The 23054-nt window shown below is 43.1% G+C and overlaps 1 protein-coding gene across 1 annotated transcript in view; it reads left to right on the top strand.

Annotated features, from left to right (window-relative positions):
* PDIA5 (protein disulfide isomerase family A member 5) overlaps positions 1 to 23054 on the top strand; it is a 103129-nt gene that overhangs the window by 55141 nt on the left and 24934 nt on the right. Inside the window, exons 12-14 of the mRNA XM_063341875.1 lie at positions 13954 to 14024; positions 15086 to 15249; positions 17790 to 17920. Coding sequence (XP_063197945.1) covers positions 13954 to 14024; positions 15086 to 15249; positions 17790 to 17920 — 366 coding nt within the window. The remainder of the gene's footprint in view (positions 1 to 13953; positions 14025 to 15085; positions 15250 to 17789; positions 17921 to 23054) is intronic.

The following is a 23054-nucleotide window of genomic DNA, read 5'->3' as shown; positions in this document are numbered from 1 at the left end:
CAGTCTTTCAGACTTGGTTTTGTCAAAGGAATAAAACCCCACAAATTTCCCTTTCTACATTTTTCTCAGCGTTTTTCTTCAAAGCACAATCTCAGTGTCTTTCACAAAATAAACCTAACCAAGTCACTGATAAGTCAATTCAAATGCTACTGAATGGTGTTTAAAGTCTAGGATTGAAATTAAAGTCAATTCAGAAATGGGTTCTAAAAGTGTCTGCTTTTCATGCACAGGAGTTACTTTTCATTATGTTTTGTTAACACAGATGACATTGCCAACGTTTTAAAGCGTACCTGTTCCTGCAGCCTCATGTACAATAATGTCCTGGCGCCACCACGAGCTGTAGCCTCCCTGGGTACCTTCAGCAAGCACAGATCTGAGTCTGTGCTCCTAATTAGTGGTGGTTGTCAGTCACCTCTGATGATTGCTTGAAGTTGCTTTTCCCTCCTCATACCCCATCGGCCGTAGCAAAGTCCATGGCCCAGTACTGGTGCCAGAGGTAACAGAGGGGAAAAAGGCACTTAGACTGTACTGTTGGTGTGAGCGGGTGTTTGATTTTTAAAGGATTAAACTATTACAATGTTCTTCCTGCCACATTTCTTCCTTGCACATGAGCTTAAATTCATGTTAAACCTGTCTTTTTCCCAGCCCTCTTCATAGGACTTCTTCAGAGACTTTATATAAGCTGTAGTTGCAGGATTTTAGGTTAGGAAAAATGTCAGTGCTCTTTGGGGGGATATTGAAGCCATCATGTTTTCCTCCCTTGATAAAGGAGGGAAGGCAGGGAAAATGCAGTGCTTTTTTTTTTTTGTGCTTTTTTTTTTTTTATTTCCCCTCCTTAATTTGTTCTTGGAAACTGCTATGGAGGTGCAGCCCTGATATACCTTTTCTTGTTCCCTCCTAATGGAAGGGAGGGCAAAAATAAATCTTGAGATGATAAAATGCGCTATAGTTTTGATGTGTTGTTGAAATGTCTGTGAAATTCCTTTCCTGTCCTCAGATATTTTCTCTCCGTTTATAAACCAGCCCAATAAATTGCACAGTTAGTGCTTTCCAAAGCCAACTATTCAGCCTTGCAGGTTTTTAATTGCACAGGGAGCTGCTTTATCAATTTAGCTTTGAAAAACAGCTTTTCACACCCTTTCCTCCTTCCCTCCTCCCTCTGGTGCATTAAACCACAAGGTTTTAAGCCACTTTGTGGACTCATTATTAAGAATGCCAGCCAATTAGCCCAATACAAGTTGAAGGCCTCCAGCTTCTAACCAAACAGCGGACTTGGATCTCTCCCTGCCAGCGCACCATCATTGGTTTCAGTGGTCTTGGTTTTGTTTCTTCCTGCTGCATGTGGTGAGATTAGGGTGAAGGAATCCATTGCTCACTTGATATTTAAAGTAAAGCAAACCCAAAATGTGCGCACAAAATCAAATCTGTTTTTTTCAAACTGGGTTTTACAACTATAAATAAATAAGTGTCCCTTTCAGACCTCCACTGGTTCCTTATGAAAGCTCCTTATGAAAGCAAGCTACCATTGCAGTGAGCACTAATTGGTACATCTGTTGGCAGCCTCAACAGAAAGGCCATGAATTGAAAAGGCTGAAGAATTAATTTACTGCGGAGCCAGAAAAAATAGCTTTTCCAGCACAGGTCAGCAGCAGCCTAACATTGGCAGCCTGTGATAAAGAAATAAATAAAATCTTATGATTTTCCATGCTTATTCATGATTCAATTAAGGATTTTTTTTTTAAATTTAAACTGGCAAACTAGAAGTTAAAGGTTTGTGGGTTATCCAAACAGCAAGCAACACTGAATGTGGAATGAATGGAAATATCCTTTAATTTGTACTTGTCCGTGTAATATCTGGCATTTGTGACTTTTAAAATAAAATATTGTCTGTGTTCGGTGGCTAGATAGAGAGCTTTTGGCGCCTGCCTTCAGATGTACAGCCTCTAGGATGAAGACAAACAGGAGGTAGCCGGGAAGCTGTCCCTGTTTGACCTGTGCTAGGAGCCCCTTTAATTTATTTGACATCTTATAGCAGTAGCTCTTCAAAAGAAGCTTCAGCCTGTCTCTGTTGATGGCATCAGTTTAGTTTGAGTGGAAAATAGTCTTTCATCACCAAAGGTCTGCCTTCTGGTTTCAGCCTTGGCACCAGCCAAATTGCTTTGGAGCAAAAGTCATGCATCTGACTAGTGGCTGCGTGGGGGGGTCTCGGGTAGCTCCCCAGGAGGAGGATCAGCAGCAGCAATAATAGCATCTACTCCAGTGTCCGTCCATGTCTGCACTCTGTGCCATTGTTTCCGGTTGTATAATATTCATCGGTCCATGGTGGGAGATAACTGTGTGTGAGAAGGGCTTATTGAATGGCAGAAGTTGGAGAGAAGAGACGTATTTTCAAAATGCACGTTCTCTGTGCAAAACGGCAGGCAGTTGGAAGCTGAAAGCTTGGCAGGATGTAGCCCCTCGGTCAGGGGTTTATTTAGAGTTTCCTGAAAGGTTTTTATAAGCTTTCACGACCCAACCTGACAAATGAACTCTACTTTTTAAATTGGACTTTCCATATGGGCAGTACTTTAAAAACAGCTATGCCCATTATTCAGTGATGCTGTTGTCAGAGAAGAAAAGGAAGGCAAGCAATTCTGTGCTGCATCGGCTGCAGCCTGAATGGATTACTGTAAGTTTGTAGTGTGTAAGTCAGGTCATGTATTTGGAAGCTTGGCAGATGCCATATCCACCTGATAGAGCTGTGCTTACTAGCCCATTTGTCAAGATCTGTGCTGTGAGCTGTTCCTACTACAGCCGGTGAAAATGCTCTCTTTGTTCTAGAGTAATTAGTGCTTTGAATAAGGTAAACTTTCTGGACCATTATGTAGGTCACAGGCAGTACCTAGCTCTGTTGGGTTTCTTGGTGAAGCACTGCAGATGTCAGGATGGGCTGTCGCAATGCCCTAATCACTGAAAGATTGAATTGTTGCGCGAGGGCACTTGGATGATGAATGTTGCTGTTCAAGAGTCTGGATAGATAGGTGAAGAGAGGAGATCTGCTTCGGTTTCGGCATCGCATTTCCTGACTCGTTGCATCCCTTAGGTGCCTAACTTTAATGTTGCCTTAATGCATTTTTAATGGCATGTATAATAAAATGCTTCCCTGGACAAGCATAAATTGTGCCAACTTTCAGTTCATTGCATGTAGGCACTTTTTAGCTGTACGTTACTGGCAGGCTCCTGGAAGAGATGTATTCTTCATATGAACCAGTTAGAAACAGGTAAATTCTTGGCTCCTGAATCTGCTTCCACTGAGGTGAACAAGATTCTGACTGTTGATTTCAGAAAGAGGAGGACTGGGACGCTCAGACTAGGATTTAAAAAAGCATGTAGGTCTACAACAGGATGTTGCTTGATATTACATATATTTTAATATCGCCAAAAGTCTCAGGGAGTGTAAACATTTCAGTGCAATGACCTGCCTCATTAAACTAATTAAAGCAATGATTTTCAGTGGAGATTTAATCACACATTTAAACAGGAGTTCTTGAAAATGCAGTAAACCTGGAAAATGAACAACTTGACATGGATTTTTCCTTTAATGACCATCCCACTTACGTTTCTTGAGGGTTTAAAAATAAAAATCAATATGGGTTTTAGTGGTACTTAATATAAATAGGAATGTGGAGAGTATAAAAATCCTAATAACTAGCTTCGGCAGTAAAATTTGAGAGGATACCTAATGAAAAGGGTGAAGACAGTAATGATGGAGTCCACTGTCTCTTTTGTGTTGGTCTTTTGACACTAGAGCATACAGTTCGTATAAGATTATTGTCTTTTTGAAGCAGTTTGTGCTCTTTGAGCAGAGTAAAGTCATAAAAAAAGGATGATACAGTGATAAAAGCAATAGCCTTGGCCTGGAGATGTAAAAGTTTAGTTCCTTGCCTTGCTTTGATTTGTGCAGTCCAGACCCAAGTTGCTAAATACTTGTCTCGGTTTCTAATCTGTGAAGTGGAGATAACATTTCACTTTGTGGGGGGGTTTTATCTAGTGAGGCATGTCCAGGCTGTAAGATGCTCCAGTATTGCAAGCACTGGGGTACAGAAGGCATACGAACATAGCAAAGACCTGATTAACACAAAGGAAGTAGGATTCTGCCTTCAGCATTCCTTGGCTTCTGGCAGACAATCAGGCTTTTGGCCCTCAGGTTTGTGACCAGGAGAGTGCACAAATCAAACAAGGTTGTCACAGGTAGAGGTGATGACTCACAGCCTGGTTAGAGCCCGTGCCAGGACTTGAAGGGAGAAGCCTTGTCTTGCTCTTTTTCAGCTTCATAACAGAAAGAGCAGCAAAACCAGACTTTTGGGGCATTTGTGGCTGCTCTGCCTTTCAGGCTGGATCTCAGCTTGCTCTGTGCCTTGGTGCTGTTCTGGGGACACAGTGTGTACTTTAAATAATTTACTTGCTAGCAGTTGTGGGTATCAAGAGCAGTGTGCAGGGCAGTAGTAAGAGAGGAAAGAAAGGAGCTGAACTGTAGATACTTCGGTTTTGTGAAATTTGGGGGATTTGTTCAAAATGCATCACTGTATGCTCGCCTCCAATAGGGAGCAATTATTTTCTCTATTAAAGAAGATATTTGTGAAGGTTATTCCAATCAGAAAAAAAAAAAAATCTTCCTGTGAATGCGTGGCAGGTGGTGTGAAGGGAACATTAGTTTCCTTGGGGGTTTGCTGCCTCATTTCTCACATTACTGTTGCGTTCCCTCTCTCCTAAAAAGTCCTTACCGACTAACTGAGGCTGAGAGAAATGGGTTTGTTCAGCCTTGAGAAAAGAAGGCTTAGGGTAGACCTTATCACCATGTTCCAGTATTTAAAGGGTGGCTACAAAGAAGATGGAGACTCCCTTTTTACAAGGAGTCACATGGAAAAGACAAGGGGTAATGAGTACAAGTTACTCCTGGGGAGATTCTGATTGGACACAAGCAGGAAATTTTTCACAACGAGAACAATCAGCCATTGGAATAGTCTCCCCAGGGAAGTGGTGGATTCCCCCTTCACTGGACACTTTTAAGATTCAGCTGGAGATGGTGCTGGACCATCTTGTCTAAGACCGTGCTTTTGCCAAGAAAGGTTGGACCAGATGATCCTTGAGGTCCCTTCCAACCTGATAGTCTATAATTCTACGAACTGAGACTACAGCAAAGGAGTAGCTATGGCTGCCGGAGAGCCAAGGGGCAGCTGAGAGGTGACAGCTGAAGGGAGACTCGCCCCATTCTCGCCTCCTCTGCGTATCTGTTGTAGATTTAGTTATTCAGAATGGTCTATTAAAGGACTTCTGTAGTTTTAGTTGACCCTTTTTGTCCAGTGAAAGTCCTTATCTGAGCGTGCAGAGTGGGAGAATGTCCTTCTGCAAGCTTGACCCTGGTGTACATATAAGCCCTTAATGCTCTTGTGGGAAGTTCTGATAGGAGTGAAGCGTAACTTATTTTTATAGGTTTACTTCGCTTGTCTCTAATGATGGGTTAACAGTAGGAATTAGCTTTAAGAATTAAGCACCAGGTTTATTTCTTCTGAAATAAATTAATTTCCTTGCCTGGATAAGCTTAATATATGGTGCAGGGCTCTCATCTGGAAAGTGCCTTACAGTATCTCTGCTACTTGAATCATTACCAGCAGAGTTTTCATTATCAAGTTTATCTTCCTAAATACTTTATGGCTTCAATTTTTATTATCCTGTGAAAGGTAGTGTAGAGAACTTATTTTAAAGGGCAAATAATGAGAAGAGAAGCCTACAGTGAAAAATTGCTTGCCTGCCTGTCTGATCCTTGTGCCCTTTCAGGTGGTGAGTTGGCAAGTGATGCTGTCTTTCTGAGTTATTAATAAATGAATCCATGGCTTTGAGACTGAGGTATTGTGCTGATGGTAGAGGTGTGTCTTCTGGGGTCCTGACCACTTGGGTTTAGCGAGCATCCCAGCGTACTTCTCCTAAGTAGGTGAATGCATCTCAGCTGGTAACCGCTTTTGCTCTTGGACAAGAAGTGTGCATTCTGCATAGTATCCCTTCCTGGTACTTGACTTTTATAGGTAACTTCATGGTAATAGCCAATGTCACCATTGCTTTTAACACACCTGCCCCATAAGAGTAAGTGCTTTGGGATGTACCTTTCTTAAGAACATGTCTTTGCATTGCATCCATTTTGCTGATGTTTTATGTGAATTGCATCCTAGGAAATCATTTATTTGCTATGTTATTTTCATGAGATGGACATTCAAAGCCGTTTCATCTAGTCTCTGTTTTCTGGCATTTCCATTGCTATATACGAAGTATAAAGTCTTTCACAGTGGGGTGAAATTTTCTTGATCATCTGGCAGTGGAGAAGCAGGGGGGATCTTTTTTGGATGTGGAATAATTATGGTTTAATTGAGAAGGAAACCTTCTGGTGGTATTTTTCATAAACTCTCAACAATTTCACCTTAAGGCAGCCATGCTGTTGTGTCTGTCTCTCTCACATTTCAATAGGGGAAGATTAATTTTCAACACCTACTCAGGGCCATGTTCCTCCAAGCTGGTGTAGGAAGTGTAATTCATATCTCCCGTTGCCGGCTGATCCACCTTCCTTCACTTCTTTTCCCACCCAGGAGGGATGATAGGAGGCACCATCGTCTCCCAACATTGATTTCTACCAGTTGCACCATATAGTTTAGACTGGGAGGGTATGTACATGCAGCGTAATCTCCAATAGCTGGAAGCTGAAGCCAGATTTGAACTGGAAATAAGGAACCATGTGATTTTTGTTGTTAGTTTATTTTAAATAAAGACGGTGATTAGCTTAAAGATCGTTCCTGGACATGTGCTGGGGTCTGTGCCATTGAAGATGGGGGTATATTTTTCAAAGGCTAATTTCAGGAGCCTGTCTCGGCCAGGGGTCCCTGTGAGGTTAAAAGCAGTGAGAGTTCAGTCTGAGGGCAAGATAGAGCAGAAATCTCTCTCCCTGCTTGACTCTCGGGGACCCCTGGCAGGTAGCAGCCTGTGGCTGAGGTTAGCCTTGGAGAATATTCACCCTCTCTCCTGAGCCTTTATGTTAAAAGAAGATATGGTTCAGCATGACCAGAAATGAAAGCAGAAACATGTGTTATACAGTTCATCAGAGCCGTTGTCTTTTACATCCCGTGGAGGCAGCCTGCAGGACCCGCTCGGTGTTTCTCTCTCTCTCTGTGCTGAGCCTTCCCCTGTCGAGGTCTGTTGCTGGCTGAAGGTAGCCTGCTGGCTGAAGGTAGCCCTTCTGTAGGAGCTGTGAATTTGGCATGGGTGCAGACAGGGTTCCTGGAGGATATGTTTGGTTTAGTTCACTTCTCAGTTTGATCTGATTTATCTTATGTAATGCAGTGATCTGACTGTCTTTTTTAAAAATAAATAAATAATCCAAACTCATACTGTAACTGTCTAAGGCTGTTCTGAATCTTCTTCTGCTGAGCAGTTTCAGCAATGCTGGGAGGAAACAGTTATGCCAGCATACAAAAGACCATCAAGAATTGGATTTCAAATGCTTTCACCTCTACAACCAAGGTGATTAAGGTAGGGAGGTGAGGCTCGGCTGCCTCAGCACGCATCCCCTAGTGTCAGGTAGTTTGTGTAGCGTTGGCCTGCTCCTGTGGCTAGGAGTTCCTTGGTGTCGGTCAGAATAGTTTGGTAGTGACCTGCGCTGTGCTACTCTGTCCTTCTCAGTGCCCTCAGGCTTTCCTGCAGGGACATCTGTGCCTGCCATGTGTGCTCTGCAGCACATGCACTAGGTGCTCCCGAGAGAGATGGTGGCTGTGGTGGGGTCACCACCGCCTCAGCTAGTCATGTGGATAGGAGGAGGGGTGATGGATTTGTAGTCATTTTGTGCCCCGACTTCACGCTGAAGAGCTGCTGAAGGCAGGCAGGGACTTTCTTCTGTGTGTACGTGCTGGGATTGGATTTGCACAGATCATTGCACGCACAGATTGACTGCACTGTGAGTTTGTGGCAATGCCCGTGAGATGGTGATAGTGTTGGGGACTGTAATGCTGTGCTGCTCTCCTGTCACTGGGATGAACTGTGCAGCCCACGCAGCCGAGGCGTTAGGCTTCAACCGCATAAAAGTAGCATGACTGCAGTAATCCAAACTGCTGAAGTATTTTCCTTCAAATTCTATGTTTCTAGTGCCTCAGAGTCTTTTCCAGGCTGACCTTTCAAAGGCTTTGTCTTTTGTAAAGCCATAAAGCTGTTTTCTTGTCATTGATCCCTAAGCAATGTCATACTTGGTCAAATCAAACCTACCTTTAAAAGTACAGTAGTGAGGTGGGCGGTCTGAATTTGTGCATGCACACATTTCTGGCTGTCGAAAACTTGAATTCTGTATCATGTTAAAGATGTTGAAGCTTCACCTGCTGATCTTGTAAGAAAGCATCAAACCTTGAAACATCTTTGTCTGGAATTTTACCTTGGTGAGCAGTGCTGATGGTTTGGTGGGAGTAAGTACCCAGAGGGAAAAGGATGCATAAAATTTCATGAGCTCCTGATCCTTCATAAGGTGATTGTTTTATTTTTTTTATTTTTTTTTTTTAGAGCAGAAACCTGGAGATCTGGGCATGTCCTGATGTCTATGACCATTATGACTATTAAGTAAACATGCAACCAACATGGTTGCAAATGTGTACCTGTGATTATGGGGAGAAACAGCTGCTTCTGTCGTCCTCCCTCCCTGTCAAATTTATGGATGATTTCCTGTCAGATGTCTGCAATGCAGACGGCTAAATTATGCAAGGGAATCTGCAGCTGTTGTAGTTTACGCTCTCCTACAGCGGTGAAAGAACTGTAAGCTGCCCCATGTCAAACCTTAGACCTACTCTTTAACATGATGCATAAGAAATCTTTGCCTATTGAAGACTTCCATGGCAGAAGAGGATACATTTGTGTTCTCGCATAGGTGATAAGAGAGCTGGGACTTGTGTGTGTCCTTGCCCTGGCTCCAAGGCTTGTGTCTCCCTCCCATGTACATACCCTTGTTTTTATGTATACGGGTGTACGTTCAACGTTAACAACAGGGCATGCATAAGGGCTGGCTGTTCTGCTGTGTTGAGAGGTCACTGCTCCTCTGGGATTAGGAATAGAGAAACCAAAGTTGTATACCCAGGTGTTAAATGTTTAGAGAGCAAAGGTGCATCTGAATTTTTTGAGATGTTTTTTTCCTTGAAGTTGTGTGTAAATCTTCCGTGAGTGTAGTCCGAACTGCCAGTGATGAACTTGCTTGAAAGCAGGACATGCTTTGTGCTTCAAATTTGTTTTCTCATCAGGCTAATGGAGGTATTTTTGGTATGCGGCTATAGATGGATGTGGAGCATAATACAATAAATAGCTGGCTCGCAATAACAGTATGCAAGCAGTCTGTCAATGGCAGAAATGTAATGATTCTTTTAAATCTTTATTTGCAATTTAATTTATCTCTAGGGTTTTTCATGTCAGAAATTCCTTGTCCACAACTGCCTGGATGTTGGTTTTTATCTCTTGCTTGTCGCATGCACTTAAGATCCTCAGACAGTGTTGTCTTGAAATGAGAGGACGTGACCAAAAGCATGGTGTTTATTTATATAGCCATAATAACCTGAAAGAAGCAAACAGTGAATGACAGAGAGAAACAGAGATTTCGGTTCTGGGGATGGCACTAAGACAGCACATGCAGGAGCTTAGCTGAAGCTGCCTGACTGGTTTTCTGCCTGTCTTCTGCAGGCAAAACTTGGTTTTAACAGTAGAAGTATTTGCGTTAGTTCACTTCTGAAAATGTTTGGAGCAACTGTGCTCTGTATTGTGAGCCTTTGCTGTGGTTCCAAACAAGGTGCTGTAAGCAACTTATTTTCCAAGTAAATATTTGTATTTGCTTGGTACAGTTGTTAACCTTCGCTTTGTCCATGCTCTGCTTGCCTTTGAACGTTAGTTAGCATTGCTCGGTCCCCCCTGGCCTTTGCCTCTACGCTTGCATACAGTCACACTGGGAAGGATGAAGTGCTGAGCGAGAGTTGTCTTCTGCCCTGCGGTGGGATTCCGGAGGGAAGTGACTTATCTGCACTGGGGTGATGGGGAGACCTTTGATTGCTGTCGTTCTGGGGGTGCAGCTGTGTGACAGCAGCTGCCCTGAAGGAAGGAGCTGTTTATCTGCATGGCTGCATGATGCAAATAAGATTGATTATAAATAAACTGGGAAAACAGAATCCTTGCTTCGTTTAGACATCTCTTTTAAAAATGGTTAGCAAGGGCCTGTCTTGTACCAGCACTCAGTCCTAGCACTGAGTTTTGTAAGCTTTAACTTCTTTTTCCTGTCTCCTCCTTTACGTTTACTCTGTGTGCTCTTTTCTATTCGAGCCTTGGCCCTTGCAGCGTGGAGCTCCTTTTGTGCCGGAGGAGCAAGATGCGGTGTTGAGAAGTCAAAGGGCTTGTCCAGAGCTGTTCCGCAGAGCCAGGGACCAAACCCTGACTGCTGCTGGATGGAGAGTAACTTGGACTTGCACCTCCAGGGGAGCTACTGTCTTCTGCAAGAAAACACTGAGGCTGTGGGAGTCCTCTTGTGTAGACACCTACAAGTCCCTTGGGTGTTTCCACCAGCCATGACCCAGACAGGCTCAGAGGATGTCAGTGCTTGGAGTAGGCTGCGGGGCATCCTTGTGTCGACTGTGACCTTTCTCGTCTTACCTGAGATTGAATGAGTTGCTTCCCTTGCTTAGTCTTTTAGTTTTAATGTCAGTGTACACTTGGCATGACGGTGCATCTTCTAAGAGCACATCTATCACAGATGGCCACCACAGGCCTGTGGGCTTCCTTCCACCATCCTAGCAGACCTTATGTAGGACATTGGAGCATCTGGGTTAAGGGCCTGTAGGGTTGTTGTTGTTTTCCCATTCATTTTATGAACAGAAAATGTCTAAAACTAGAGGAGCTTAGCGCAGAGGGATACAGCTGCTGCTGAACAACCTAGTGTAGCAATCAAAGGAGAGGCAGTGACCTTGGAATTCATTTAAATGACTTTTTCATTGGCCTTGAGAATTTAATGGCAATCCTCACAGGATTATTGAGAGGTAGGATAAATAATCATAGGAGAGATTAATTGATTTGCAGTGTGTAGGTCTGACTTGTAATTCATACCTCCACTTTTCTGCAATGGTAGGTGGAAGGAGACTGTAGCACGCAATAGCAAAATTCTCATAAAGATGGCCAGAGAAGCATCGTTTATCGTGGGAGAAGCTCTTGAGATTTGTTGTCCCTTTTTCATATTCATTTTAATGTGGTGGCTTTTTTTTGAGGCTGGCATATCATGCTGTCCTTTGTCAGGGCTAGAACAAGCGTTGCATGATAAAGATTTCAAGACTTCAGTTTGCATTTAAGTGCCTTTAAAGACCTGATCCCGCTTCCCCTTTATTTTAAGCATGAGTGAGTTAGCTTTGTGGCAGTCAGTAGTGCTGTGTCTGTGTGATGTTCATGAAAGAACCCACAACAGTGACATTTCATAGTCTGGATATCTTTCTCCAAAATACTACTTACATGAATTTCAGATGCTTCAAATTGTTTTGTATTTCCTGGGCAAAGTATGCCTAGCTTGTTGTTTGAGTATGTGGTTTTTTTCCCTCTGCATATGTTTGTGAAAACTCAGGTTGTTTGATGCTTTTGGTTGATCAGATCCAATATTAATGATTGTGGAATAGAGTGTAGATTGCGTGGATACTGTATCTAGAGCACAGTATGAAGCTTTGTCTGGCAGGAGGACATGCTGTGTAAAGCCTACCAAGGTGAAGTTACCCCTACAAAAAGGAATCTTTTTGTGCAAATTTGAGCTAGCTAATTCGGAGACATTCCCAGGTATCTGAGCTGGGACTCGAGATGCCCTTTATTTAGAACTGAGGAAGAGCACAAAATGAATAAAGTTCTCTGCTCCTAAAAGGAGAAATAAATCAACTCGGGCAGGTGTCAAAGGGAACCGTCAGCCCCTTCCACAAAGCCATATGCCTGCAAGTTTTCTGTGGGTGGCAAATAAATCATTTTGCCAGCCTCTTTCGTGCTCTTAACTAAGACAAGCAGTGCTGAGACAGTAACTCTTCCTCAGCCTTTTCCAGCTTCTTCCTGAATTCACCTCTGAAGCTGTCACATCAGGCTCCCAGCTTGGTCGCATGTGCTCCCACCACCATCTAAGACCAAAGCAAAGCTTCCTCCTCTTCCTGAGATCCCCTTGTTCTGCTGCTCCTACTACATTAAAACATTATTTTGCTCAAAAGAAGGACATGGAGCTTTTTAATGCTGCGATTGCTATGCAAATGACTAAGCAATGTAGACCTTTGGTAGTGTTTGAACTGCAGTTCAGTCTGGGATCAACCATTTGGGTATTTGCCATAATTCTCAGGTGGGATTTGTGGTCTTTATTCAAATGTATCCAACTGGTGCTATATGTGCCCTGAAAGCATTTCGTGGTGTGCTGCGATGGTTGGAGCTCTGCTGAAGTCCCTCTTTGCTGTGGTGAAGCTACACCTGGATGTCCTATCGGTTCTTGACTGCGAATGCCCTTTGACTTGTGCTATATAAAACATGGTTGTCTGGTTGAGTTCAAGCTTAGGTTTGTGTCTGCTGGCTCCGGCAGTTGTCCCATTAGAGGGAATCAAAGCAGCACTGAGATTCAGAATCCTTGGTTTATTTTCCTTTAGACAGTGGTGTAAAAATAGCCCAGCCCTGTTGCCCGTACACTTCAGAGATGGCTTTTGCTGAAGCTGCATTGAAACAGATTTCTAGCCGTATTTTCTCATACAGTTTTCAAAAGCTCAGCAAAGTCTGGGCTTTCAAGTGCCCGTTCCAACAATAACAGCCGAAGAAAGACAAGCTGGCTGCTGCTGCAAACAAGAGGGAAAAGCGCGGCGAGGGATTGCATTGAGATTACATGGCACCAGGGCAGGCGAGTGCGGTGCGTCGGAGCCATGCCATGCGCTTCATTACCCCTCTCCGCATCCCCGGTCTGCGCCCAGGAGCCGGCCCTCGCCCTGCCCGGGTGTCCCTCTCTGCCTCTCCGTCCCTTGGCTCTCACCCTGCGGGGTCTGCGGTTGGGCTGGCCCCACGGGGGCGAGGAAGGGGCCGTCCTGGAGGCCCAGCATTGCGCCGTAGGAGCTGAAGCGTTAACTTTGTCGCGTCAGGAACCTCACCTGGTCCTGGAAGTTCAGCTTGCCCAGAAGACATTACACCGGCTGAAAGCAGTTTAATTTACACCCAAATAATTTATTTTAAATCTGCTTTTCTCGCTCATGCGTTCATTTTACGTTATTGTAATGTCAGCACTTAGCAGTGAAGTAATGGCAGATCTCTGGAGAACTTCACACGAGCGAGAAAACACCATTATCTCGGTTTTACAGGCCCTGCTTATGTTGAGAACATATGTGGTGGTGTAATTACACTGATGTGATTAAATCAGTGCAAGTCCTTGCTAGAGGGACATGCTGCACCAGTGTAAAGCGGGGCTTATTATCAGTGCAGTTGAATTCAAATTACATTACTCAATTAAGCTGTGCTAGTATAAGCCTCGGCTTAAAGTCGGGAAGTCACGTGGGGGCCTGCGTTGTTTCTTTTTAGAGCAGATAAAGATTTGGAAACCGAAATGGGTGAGGTTGTGCCTCGCCTAGGAGCATGCTAGAAGCAATGGGCTTGACAAATACTGTGTTTATAGTACTTTCTGGGAGGAAAGACGTACGGGTGCAAATTCAGGGGGTTTGTTGTTATTTTTTTAATAGATGAAACTGTTTATGCCATAGTGACCACTTTGGAAAAGATTCTAAATCATACTAAGGCTTTACAAATAAATTATGTAAAATGCAGTCTAAATTCTGGTAAATCTCTACCACATGGTTTTGGATTTGGATGATGGCTAAATGGGTCGATGAATAACTATGGCGTGTACAACTTAATTTTATATTATTTTTTTTTTGGCAGGGTGTGGGCACTGTAAGAAAATGAAGCCAGAATATGAGAAGGCTGCAGAGTTTCTCCATGTAGCCAATGATGTAAGCTAATTTCCTTTATTATATCCTTCAAATTATCAGTAATAAATAACTGGAGTAATAAAAGTGACTTTTCTCCCTACAACAAATTCAGCTGTTCTCATCCTCCCACAGGACCCTTCAAAATGTGCTTCCAAAGTACAGTCTCATCGCTAATGCATGAGCCCTGCCAAAGTCTTAGAAAGAACATTCTGTCTTGAACGAAAACAAAATCGAAAAATGTTTATGTATTCTGCTGTAGGCCTTATACATAATATGATCAAATCCAAACTGGATTTTTTTTTTCCCTTACTTAAAGGCATCGAATATGAAGAAACATAGGCTTTTATTTATGAATTAGATTTGGAAAAAAACAAAGGGGGGTGATCCCTCTTTTGAATGCCCTGATTTTATGGTTGCATCACTCCATTAGCTTCATCTTAAGTGCTCCATCAGCATGGCTGGAGAAGAGAGATCCAATAATATAAGTATTAGTGTTATTGATTCAGTCTCCTGCTGTGTAGGCCATGCAAGAAGAGAAGTAGGATTAGTCTCCCCCATACATTAAGCATCTTCAGTGGAGACATCTAGAGTCCCTTTGTAGCTGGAGAAGGAGGAGGAGATGAGAAAAACAAAGATCAGATGAATCACACTCTACAAGTGTCTGTTCTCCTGTGACTCTAAAGGTGGTCCATGTAAAGATGCCTGTTAGGGCAAGTTAGGGAAGGATGAATTTGACTTGAACTTGAAGGAGCAACAATGCTCATTTCTTCTGTGAGAAACTGGGATTTGTAGGAGGAAATGCCATTCCTGGGAACAGCTCTTAAGCATTATAAAGTGAGCTATATACAGGGAATCCTGTCGGAAATGAGAGGAGAACAGGTAACACTCTGGTTACATTTAGCGCATAAGATGTCCCTTCCTGATTTTTGCATCAGTCCTCTGTGTCTTTCTGTGTGTCTGTGCTGAGTACCTGAGACAGTGAAGGCACCTAGATGGCGAGCAATTGCCCCCAAATCTACTGTTTCATGCCAAAGCGGGGTGTGTATGTTGCTGGGAGTTACAGTTGGTGGTCTCTCTTTTAGAGTCCAGGTGTCCTTGCAGCAGTCGACGCTACCGTCAACAAGGCGCTGGCAGAAAGATATCACATCTCAGGGTTTCCTACTTTGAAGTACTTTAAGGATGGAGAGGAGAAATACACTCTGCCACACCTCAGAACGAAAAAGAAGATCATTGACTGGCTGCTAAAGTAAGTTTTGAGGATCTGAGACAGTATTTGGGTTCCTGGTTAGTGGCTCCTGAAGGCTGCTTTGGTGAGGAAGTAAATCTTAAACCTAGCTTCATCGACTGCCTAAATCCCTTGCTAACAAAACCAAATTGAATTCCAGTGTTCAAAGCCATACAAACATGTATGTTAATTATGGTCTCTAATACACCAAATCCTTTATTTGCTGCTGGGTTTTTCATAGTTGTCCCGATAATTCTTTCCCAAAGTAAATATTTTTTGAATATACCCGAAGCCTCTCACCGGAGAAGGAATAGCAATGGCTATGAAAAATAAACAGAACATTTGTTGTTCCCTCTCTAAGCAGTATATTTCACTGTTGGTAACTGAATTTCTGCAGTTGCACTTTTCTCTTTCCAGCATTTCAGAGCCAGTGCTTAGAATACCAGCTATGTGGGGCTGAAGGAAAGCCAGTGAGACAGCAAAAACAGCACCTTTGTCTGCACTAACCAACTTTTCTTGGGTGGTGTGCTAAAATATGCAGAATTAAGTTTGATGTATGATGAAAATAATTTCATTTCAAAGTAGTAAATTGCTGGTACAATTCTCTCTTTAAGTATTCTGGAATAAAAAATGCATGTCCTTTAGGTGCTGTAAGCCTAATGTATTTTCTGCATTATTCAATGGGGAAAAAAAAAACTGCCAGTGTTTTGTGAAGTTTTTAAATCATTTAACTGCTAAGTGCAGTTGGCATGAGGAATGTAATTTTAATTTTTCCCCTCTTATTTGGTGGGGGGAGGGGAGTTGTGTTGGGTTTTTTCGGTTGTTTTTTCTTTCTTTTTTTTCTTTTTTTTTAAATTACATCTCTGAGTGCTTCGAATTAGGTGACAGATATGGTCTGGCAGCATCTTTGTAGCATGTTGGGAAGTTTTATCTGTATTTTACATTTAGACACAGAACTCCCTTGACCTCCCTGCATACTCAGGCTCCCGGCTGCTGTGTCAATACTGTATGTTAAATCACTGTACTAGTTTCACCAGTTTGCTGGAGTATTTTGAGTGCAACGCAATTTATATTGAGTTAGACAGGTTGACACCGCCTGTACATATTGGCAGGTGACTAGGCAGTGAGGAAGAGGGAAGAGGTGTCAAGCCCTTCTGGATCCTGCTGTGCCTCTGGAAGACTTTTGTCTGCAGCCTCAGGTAGTCAGCAGCACAGGGGAAACCCAGACAGCTTGTGTCCTGCTCTTGACTGCTGGATGTTCTCCCAACTAGAGACACAATAGAGGAAGATCCTTGTTTGCTGACCGGGGATAAAATTGTCACAGCTGCACTGAAGTTGGTGGAAATAAGGATGCATCTGGGGTGCAGGCTGGAGACAAAAGTACAGCTTGTGTAAACCTACCCCAATGGGTGGTCTAGTCGCAGCCATGTGGGTTTCATCCCCAGTCCCTTTGTGGTGACTGTAGTCAGTGCTGCCACACTAGGCTGTTACCAGTATCTGGGTAGCTTATTTCAGGTCAGCATGGGAAGGTCTGTGTGAGATGAAGTCACACCTCTGACGGTAAGTGTAATCAATGATAGCTCACACCTACTGTGTTCGTGTGAAAATTCAGACCAGCTGCCCTAATTCTTTCGCTAACAACTGGCAAATCAGTATCGATGGAAATGCAATTAATGTCCACCAAGTGACCTTGAGTAGGACTTTAAAAATCAAGTTTTTCTCCACTTAGATTTTATGTACCTGATACAACTTAAAATGGTGTCATTCAAAGTGACAGGAAAGTCTGAAAAGCTAATTTATTACCAAGGCGACATATGAAGGTCTTTACACTGTGGCACCATTCTGATGATTTTATATAAGTAATCACTATTTAAGATACAGCAGGAATGAATTTAATGAGTCTGAGAAGTCTGTGAGCTGGTGAATAGCAAAAGTTTTGTTAGAGGCGCTCTAGATGTGCGGGATTGCTCTGATCTAGTCAGTATGTGCAGTCATAATTGAAACCTGACATTCTCTTTATCAAGGTAAAATATTCCAGTTCGGTCACCCCCAGTCTTCCAAGCGGAACGATGCTGATTATTGCATCCTGGCTTTAATATCTGAATTCAAGAGAAGGTCACGAAATTCTTTATAGAAGTTTGCATGATAGCGATAAAGAGTACAAAAAGGATGTTTGAATGGAAGATGTTGTTCTATATCGGTTGCCTTTTGATTCCAGCTGCTTGCTGTTCTTCTCAATTCATGCCTATGGATGACACAGTGATACAGGAGCAATGTTCTTTCCACCCAGATGTTGGATGCAATGTAGGATATCTTTATTCTGCATTTCTACTCATATACCTGAGTAAGATCACTTAAATTATGTTTTTATTGAGTTACAGAAATTAACTTGCATCACTTTTGTTATCTAGTGTTGGAAACATCGAGCGCGTTTTTCTGCCGCACAGGCACCCTGCAGGATTGTTTGACCTTAGTTCCCTCATGGTATTTATGACCAGTGATACCCCTTTGCCTGCTTCCAGAAGCATTTTCAAACTGAACTCTTTTCCTTTCTTTTCTAGTCCTGAAGCACCACCTCCACCTGAGCCTGCGTGGGAAGAAAAACAGACTAGCGTTATCCACCTTGCTGGAGAAGACTTCAGGGAGTCCTTGAAGAAGAAGAAGCACACCCTTGTCATGTTCTATGCACCATGTAAGTAAATACTTCTCTACGTGGATGGGCTGTATAAACCCTACAGTTTATGAAATCCTGAATTAATTCCCTCACTGTCCCCAGGCTTTTAAGGGTAAAGAGCTGATTCTGAATATAAATACATGGGTCCGTTGTTGGCACCATCACTTGTATCTTTATAAATGGAAACAAAACAGTATACAGTGTTTATTTAAAGAGTTACTGCGTTAATGCAGACACTAAAGCAGGCAGGGGTACAAAAACAAAACAGATTTATTTTCCTCTGCTGCATTTTATGGTCCATATAACAAAATGTGATCCTTTATAGTAGCATAATGGACATGGAGAGCCTGACTCATTAGTGCAGCACTTCAGTAGTGAAATCAATATAGTGGTGTAGGAGGAATCAGTCCCCAGAGGCTGAGAACAAATTTTGATGGAATAAATTTTGTCTGTAATACATCTACATTTAAATCTCCACTGGGAATATGGGCATAGCTCCCTCTTCCCAGATTGTTTTGCGTGCATCACACACATACTTTCTTTCTGAAGAATGAGAGTGTTTCTAGAGAATGTTTTCCTGAGAATGGTTCTAGAGAAGTTTTGAATCAGGCCCTTTATAAGTTAGGTGAATGGGAGGGACCTCTTCTGTTTTCCTGTGTTGTCCCAGAGACAGGCAGACTTGGTACAGGTTCTTAACTTTTGAAGGGCCTCTAAAAGGGAGAAGGTAATCCTGGCACTTTAATATTAGATAGCATTAACTTGCTTTTACAGCACCATGACTCAGCCCCCCCAGATGCAAGAAAAATTCTTCCCTATCACGTGGCCAGCCCTGCCATTCATGGATGAACTTCAGATAAGCAGTTACTAACTTGTCCCCATTAAACTGAAGGTATTTTCCAGAAAGGGAGAAAAAGCTCAGGTCCTTAATGTTTAATCAGGCAGCCCCTTATTTTGCTTTTCTGTTAGAGAATTAAACATGAATGCTTTTGGGCTCCCGCGAAGCCCTGCTGGATGTGGGAGAAGGGAGGGGTGCAATTCACAAGGGAGATTTCTGGAAGGTTGTAAAAGAAAAGGGAAGGGGACTTAATCCCTTCTCAACTCCAGTTCCCACCACCTATTGACTAAAAATGGCCCATGTGCCAGGAATTTCTGATTGAGGGACCTCAACTGGTTAAGAGCAAGCCGTAACTTTAAAATCAAATGATCGCACACAAAATGGTAAGATTTAGGACTTTGCTGTCTCTTGAGTTCCCTTTATTCGATGAGTGACTTTCTGTGGAAGAGAGAGATTTATTTTCATTTCGGTTTTTAGCTGCGTTTTTTTAAGGCACTTAAATTCTTGGTCTTTTTTAAGGCCATGTTTAAAGCTAAGACACTACGTGCAATGAGTGTGTCTCGGGGTTGAAAGCATGAGGCTACTTGCCTGATGGGCTAACTATGATACTGTTGTTTGCGGGTTGACTTCTGCCCTTACACCGGGAGGGATGAATGAAGATCACCGGGGCCCTGTAAAAGCAAGGCTTGCATGATGTGAGACTGTTGGGTCCTTCAGGGCTGCCCTTCAGACACGTTCTTGCACTGTTTTGGATACAGTGCTGCATGAGACCATCTATGTATGGGACAGGGAGATGTTACCTGGAACCACTTCTGGCCTTCCTATGACTCCTAAGGCAGTCAGCGTTGCTGTTGTGTTGTCAGTATGTGAGTCACACACAGTTTCTGATTTGTCAATTTGTTTTCTCTAAAAGTGGAAGTGTCTCTGTGCAAAGCAGAAAGCAGGTGCACAAAGGGAGTGCAACGAGCCTGCCCTTTGTTGGTGCAGGGGCAAGTAGCAGATGAATATTTTAAATCCTTGATTTCTGTGAAATAATCATTAATGCAATGGAACGGTACAAATCATCCTATTTTTCTGCTTTTGTGCAGTGATAATGTGCCTTCTGCTAAATTTGATAGATTAGCTTTTGTTTACCATTTCCTCAATCTTGAGACCTCTTAGAGCTTACATTGCCAATTAGTCTTAACTTGCTTATTTTAGTGCAGAAGGAACGCTGCTAAAATTGCCAGGCCCCATTATCTCAAATAATTTTCTTTTTCTATTCAGATCCACATCTTAGGTCAGTGCAGACTCACAGCATGTTACTCCATTCACTTGTGACTCTATGACAGTATTTGTTACACTTACACATATGCTGGGATATTTTAAGATCGGGGGTGTGTGTATACATGTATATATAAAGTATGTTTATATATAAATATTTATGCTAAGAAATGTATCTCTCATCTGTCATTAGAATTTAAAGCAGCAAGTTGAATATTCTGACCTTTGTAAAGCTTTCAGCTAGAGTGACAAACCTTTAGGCAAAGGCCACAGATACATATCTTACATGCAAATTAAAAGGGGATGTGGATTTCCTGTGGCAGCTTCCAGTCCAAATTACTTAATATGTATAGGAGAACCATCAATCTGCTGCTGTGCCGATAACTCTGGACTGAGCTGAGCAATGCTTTAATGGTACTGAGCGGTGCTTCACAGTGATCTAACTCCGGAAGAGAAGGCTGCAACATCCACAAGGAAAAGATGGGGAACTCACTACTCCATCACCCTGAACGTGGGTGAAACATAAAGGTTATTCCTGGTGCCCATGGAATGTTTTAAGGACTGAGAATTAGAACCAAACTCTTGAAATGACTGGGAAGAAAATCCGTTCCTGTGGACTTGACACCCACAGGGAATGATGTTCTTGATTTCACATTCCTGTTCCTCGCTGGTGGTACCTCTGCGCACTGTCGTGACTGATTTGGGGCAGGAGGCAGCAGTAGGGCAGGTGCAGAAAAGCCAATGCTACTTGTGCCAATAACTGCCTTGGATCTGATCCTTCATCTGGGTGTCCATTGGGTAGATGTGTACCCTCTGTGGCCACCACGCCACACAGACTTGTGGCGCCGGCTGGGCCTTGTTGGTGCTTCTCAGGGCTAGCACTTGGAGCAGGCTGCTGGCACAGCACCTGGCCCGGCTCCTGTCTGGACCCTTGCGGGGCTCTAGTGGTCCTAAAATGTTGTCCCGCTCCCTTATCTCTGAGTTCAAAATGCCTTAAATAAGAGGAGGACAGTGTTACGGTACACACATAGCCTGGTATGTGGATGATCAGGATTTTGGGGGGCTGTGGACCAAATGGGGAAGTTAGCCAAATGGGCAAGAGTAGATCCATCCTACCCCAGTTAGACTGCAGTGCTAACTAGCTATGGACAGAAGTACACCAGCTGCATGTCTGTGGTCTACGTCCAGAGCTTGTTTCAAGACTTGGAGCATTAAATACCTAGTGCCCTGCATTGACCAGTTTGCATCAGTGCCTCTTCTGGGATCAGCGCACTGACTTTTCTTTCTTCTTTCTCATATGTCCTCGCTGTTTGTTCATATAGCTTATCTGAATGTGTTTTATCTGCATTTTTACTTTTATGTGCTCTCTCCACTCCGTTATCCTAGATAATTGAGATTTGACTTTGCCAATGCATTAAATTTTAACCTCCTCCTACTATAGCACTGAAAACTGTGCAAAATAGAAGCAGTTGGTTGCGATTAGTTGTCAGAATCACAAAGGGCAACAAAGTTTCAGTAAAAAACACGTCTTCTCAGTTGGAAATGGTTTTGCTGCATTACTCAAACTGAATTAAGGGGGAAAAAAATGTGATTGAAGCTAGGTGCGTATTTTTCAATGAAATAGGGAGATGCAGGTAGTGCTTCAGGACTGTACTGTGTTTTTTTAACCCAAACCTCTGTCTGGAGAAGCCCTTGGAATCCTATATGGAATTTCTTGTCGAACAATGCAAAGACCCATAGCAGATTAATGACCATCATATTCTCTAACTAAAAGTCACATGGTTCCGTCTTCTGCCTTGTTTATCCCTGGGATTTAATATGCCTCTTCAATGTCATTATTTGGTGATGTGACCGTCAAGTTTTAGCTATTCTTGGGGGATGCTCCCTCAAACTTCTGCTAGGTCTTTTCTGCTCTTGTAGAAGCAATTCAGAGCTGGGGACACAGACTGCATAGATGGGCATCGTCGATTGCGTTAGAGCATCACCTGCAGGTCAAGGGAGCTGATCCTTTCCCTCCACTCAGCACTGCTGCAACACAGTGGGATTGCTGTGTCTAGTTCTGGACTCCCCAGTACAGAAAGGACGTTGACGTACTGGAGTGAATCCAGTGAAGGGCCATGATGGTGATTAAGGGTCTGGAGCATCTGACGTATGAGGAGAGAGGCTGGGAGAGCTGGGACTGTTCAGCCTGGAGAAGAGGAGGCTCAGGAGGATCTTAGGATGCGTAAGTGCCTGACCTGGGGGGCAAAGAAGACAGAGCCGGACTCTTCTTTGCAGTGCCCAGGGACAGGACAAGAGGCAATGGGCACAAATTAAAACACAGGAAAAATTTGCTTAAACATAAGAGGAAATGGTTTTTTGTTTGTGTTTTATTTTTATTGTGGGGACGGTTGAACACTGGAACAGGTTGACCAAAGAGGGAGTGGAGTCTTCATCCTTGGAGATGCTCAAAACCGAACTGGACACAGTGTTGGGCAACCTGCTCTAGTTGACCCTGTTTTGAGGAGGGGAGCTGGACTAGGAGATCTCCAGAAGTGCCTTCCAGCCACAGCAATGCTGCGTTTCTAGGAATAGTGACACGAGTTTGAAATACACAGTTGTTTTTCATTTTGTTCGGGGGTTTGTTTTTCATTGGTTGGTTGTGGTTTGGGTTTTGGGGTTTTTTTTAACCTTCCCATTGAGTTTGGATTTTTGCTAAATAGGAAGGATTTAATAACACCCGCTACTAATTCTTGCACAGAAACAGAAGCTGTCCACTTGTGGCTCATAAGAATGAGAGACCAACACATGAAAACACATTTGTATCATTTTTTGGTTGAGATTGCTGCCTCCAAAGAGACTACAAAGGAATCAACTGTGTCAGAAACAGGAATTATATATAATAGACCAGTCATTAACAGATCCAGATGGGGGGGTGGCACTTCTTTTTTTTTTTTAGGTCAATCACTTTTAGTGGAAGGGCTCGGCACTGAGCAAATTCATTCAGTTCCTACTTTTATGAAAACACAAGGTAATAAGCGTTCTTAAAAAATAAAGGCTTTCAGCAGCAATGAG

Source organism: Chroicocephalus ridibundus, chromosome 7 (genome assembly GCF_963924245.1).
Source record: "Chroicocephalus ridibundus chromosome 7, bChrRid1.1, whole genome shotgun sequence".
Classification (NCBI taxonomy): domain Eukaryota; kingdom Metazoa; phylum Chordata; class Aves; order Charadriiformes; family Laridae; genus Chroicocephalus; species Chroicocephalus ridibundus.
Note: the sequence above shows the minus strand (reverse complement) of the source record. Positions and strands in the feature narration are given on the sequence as shown.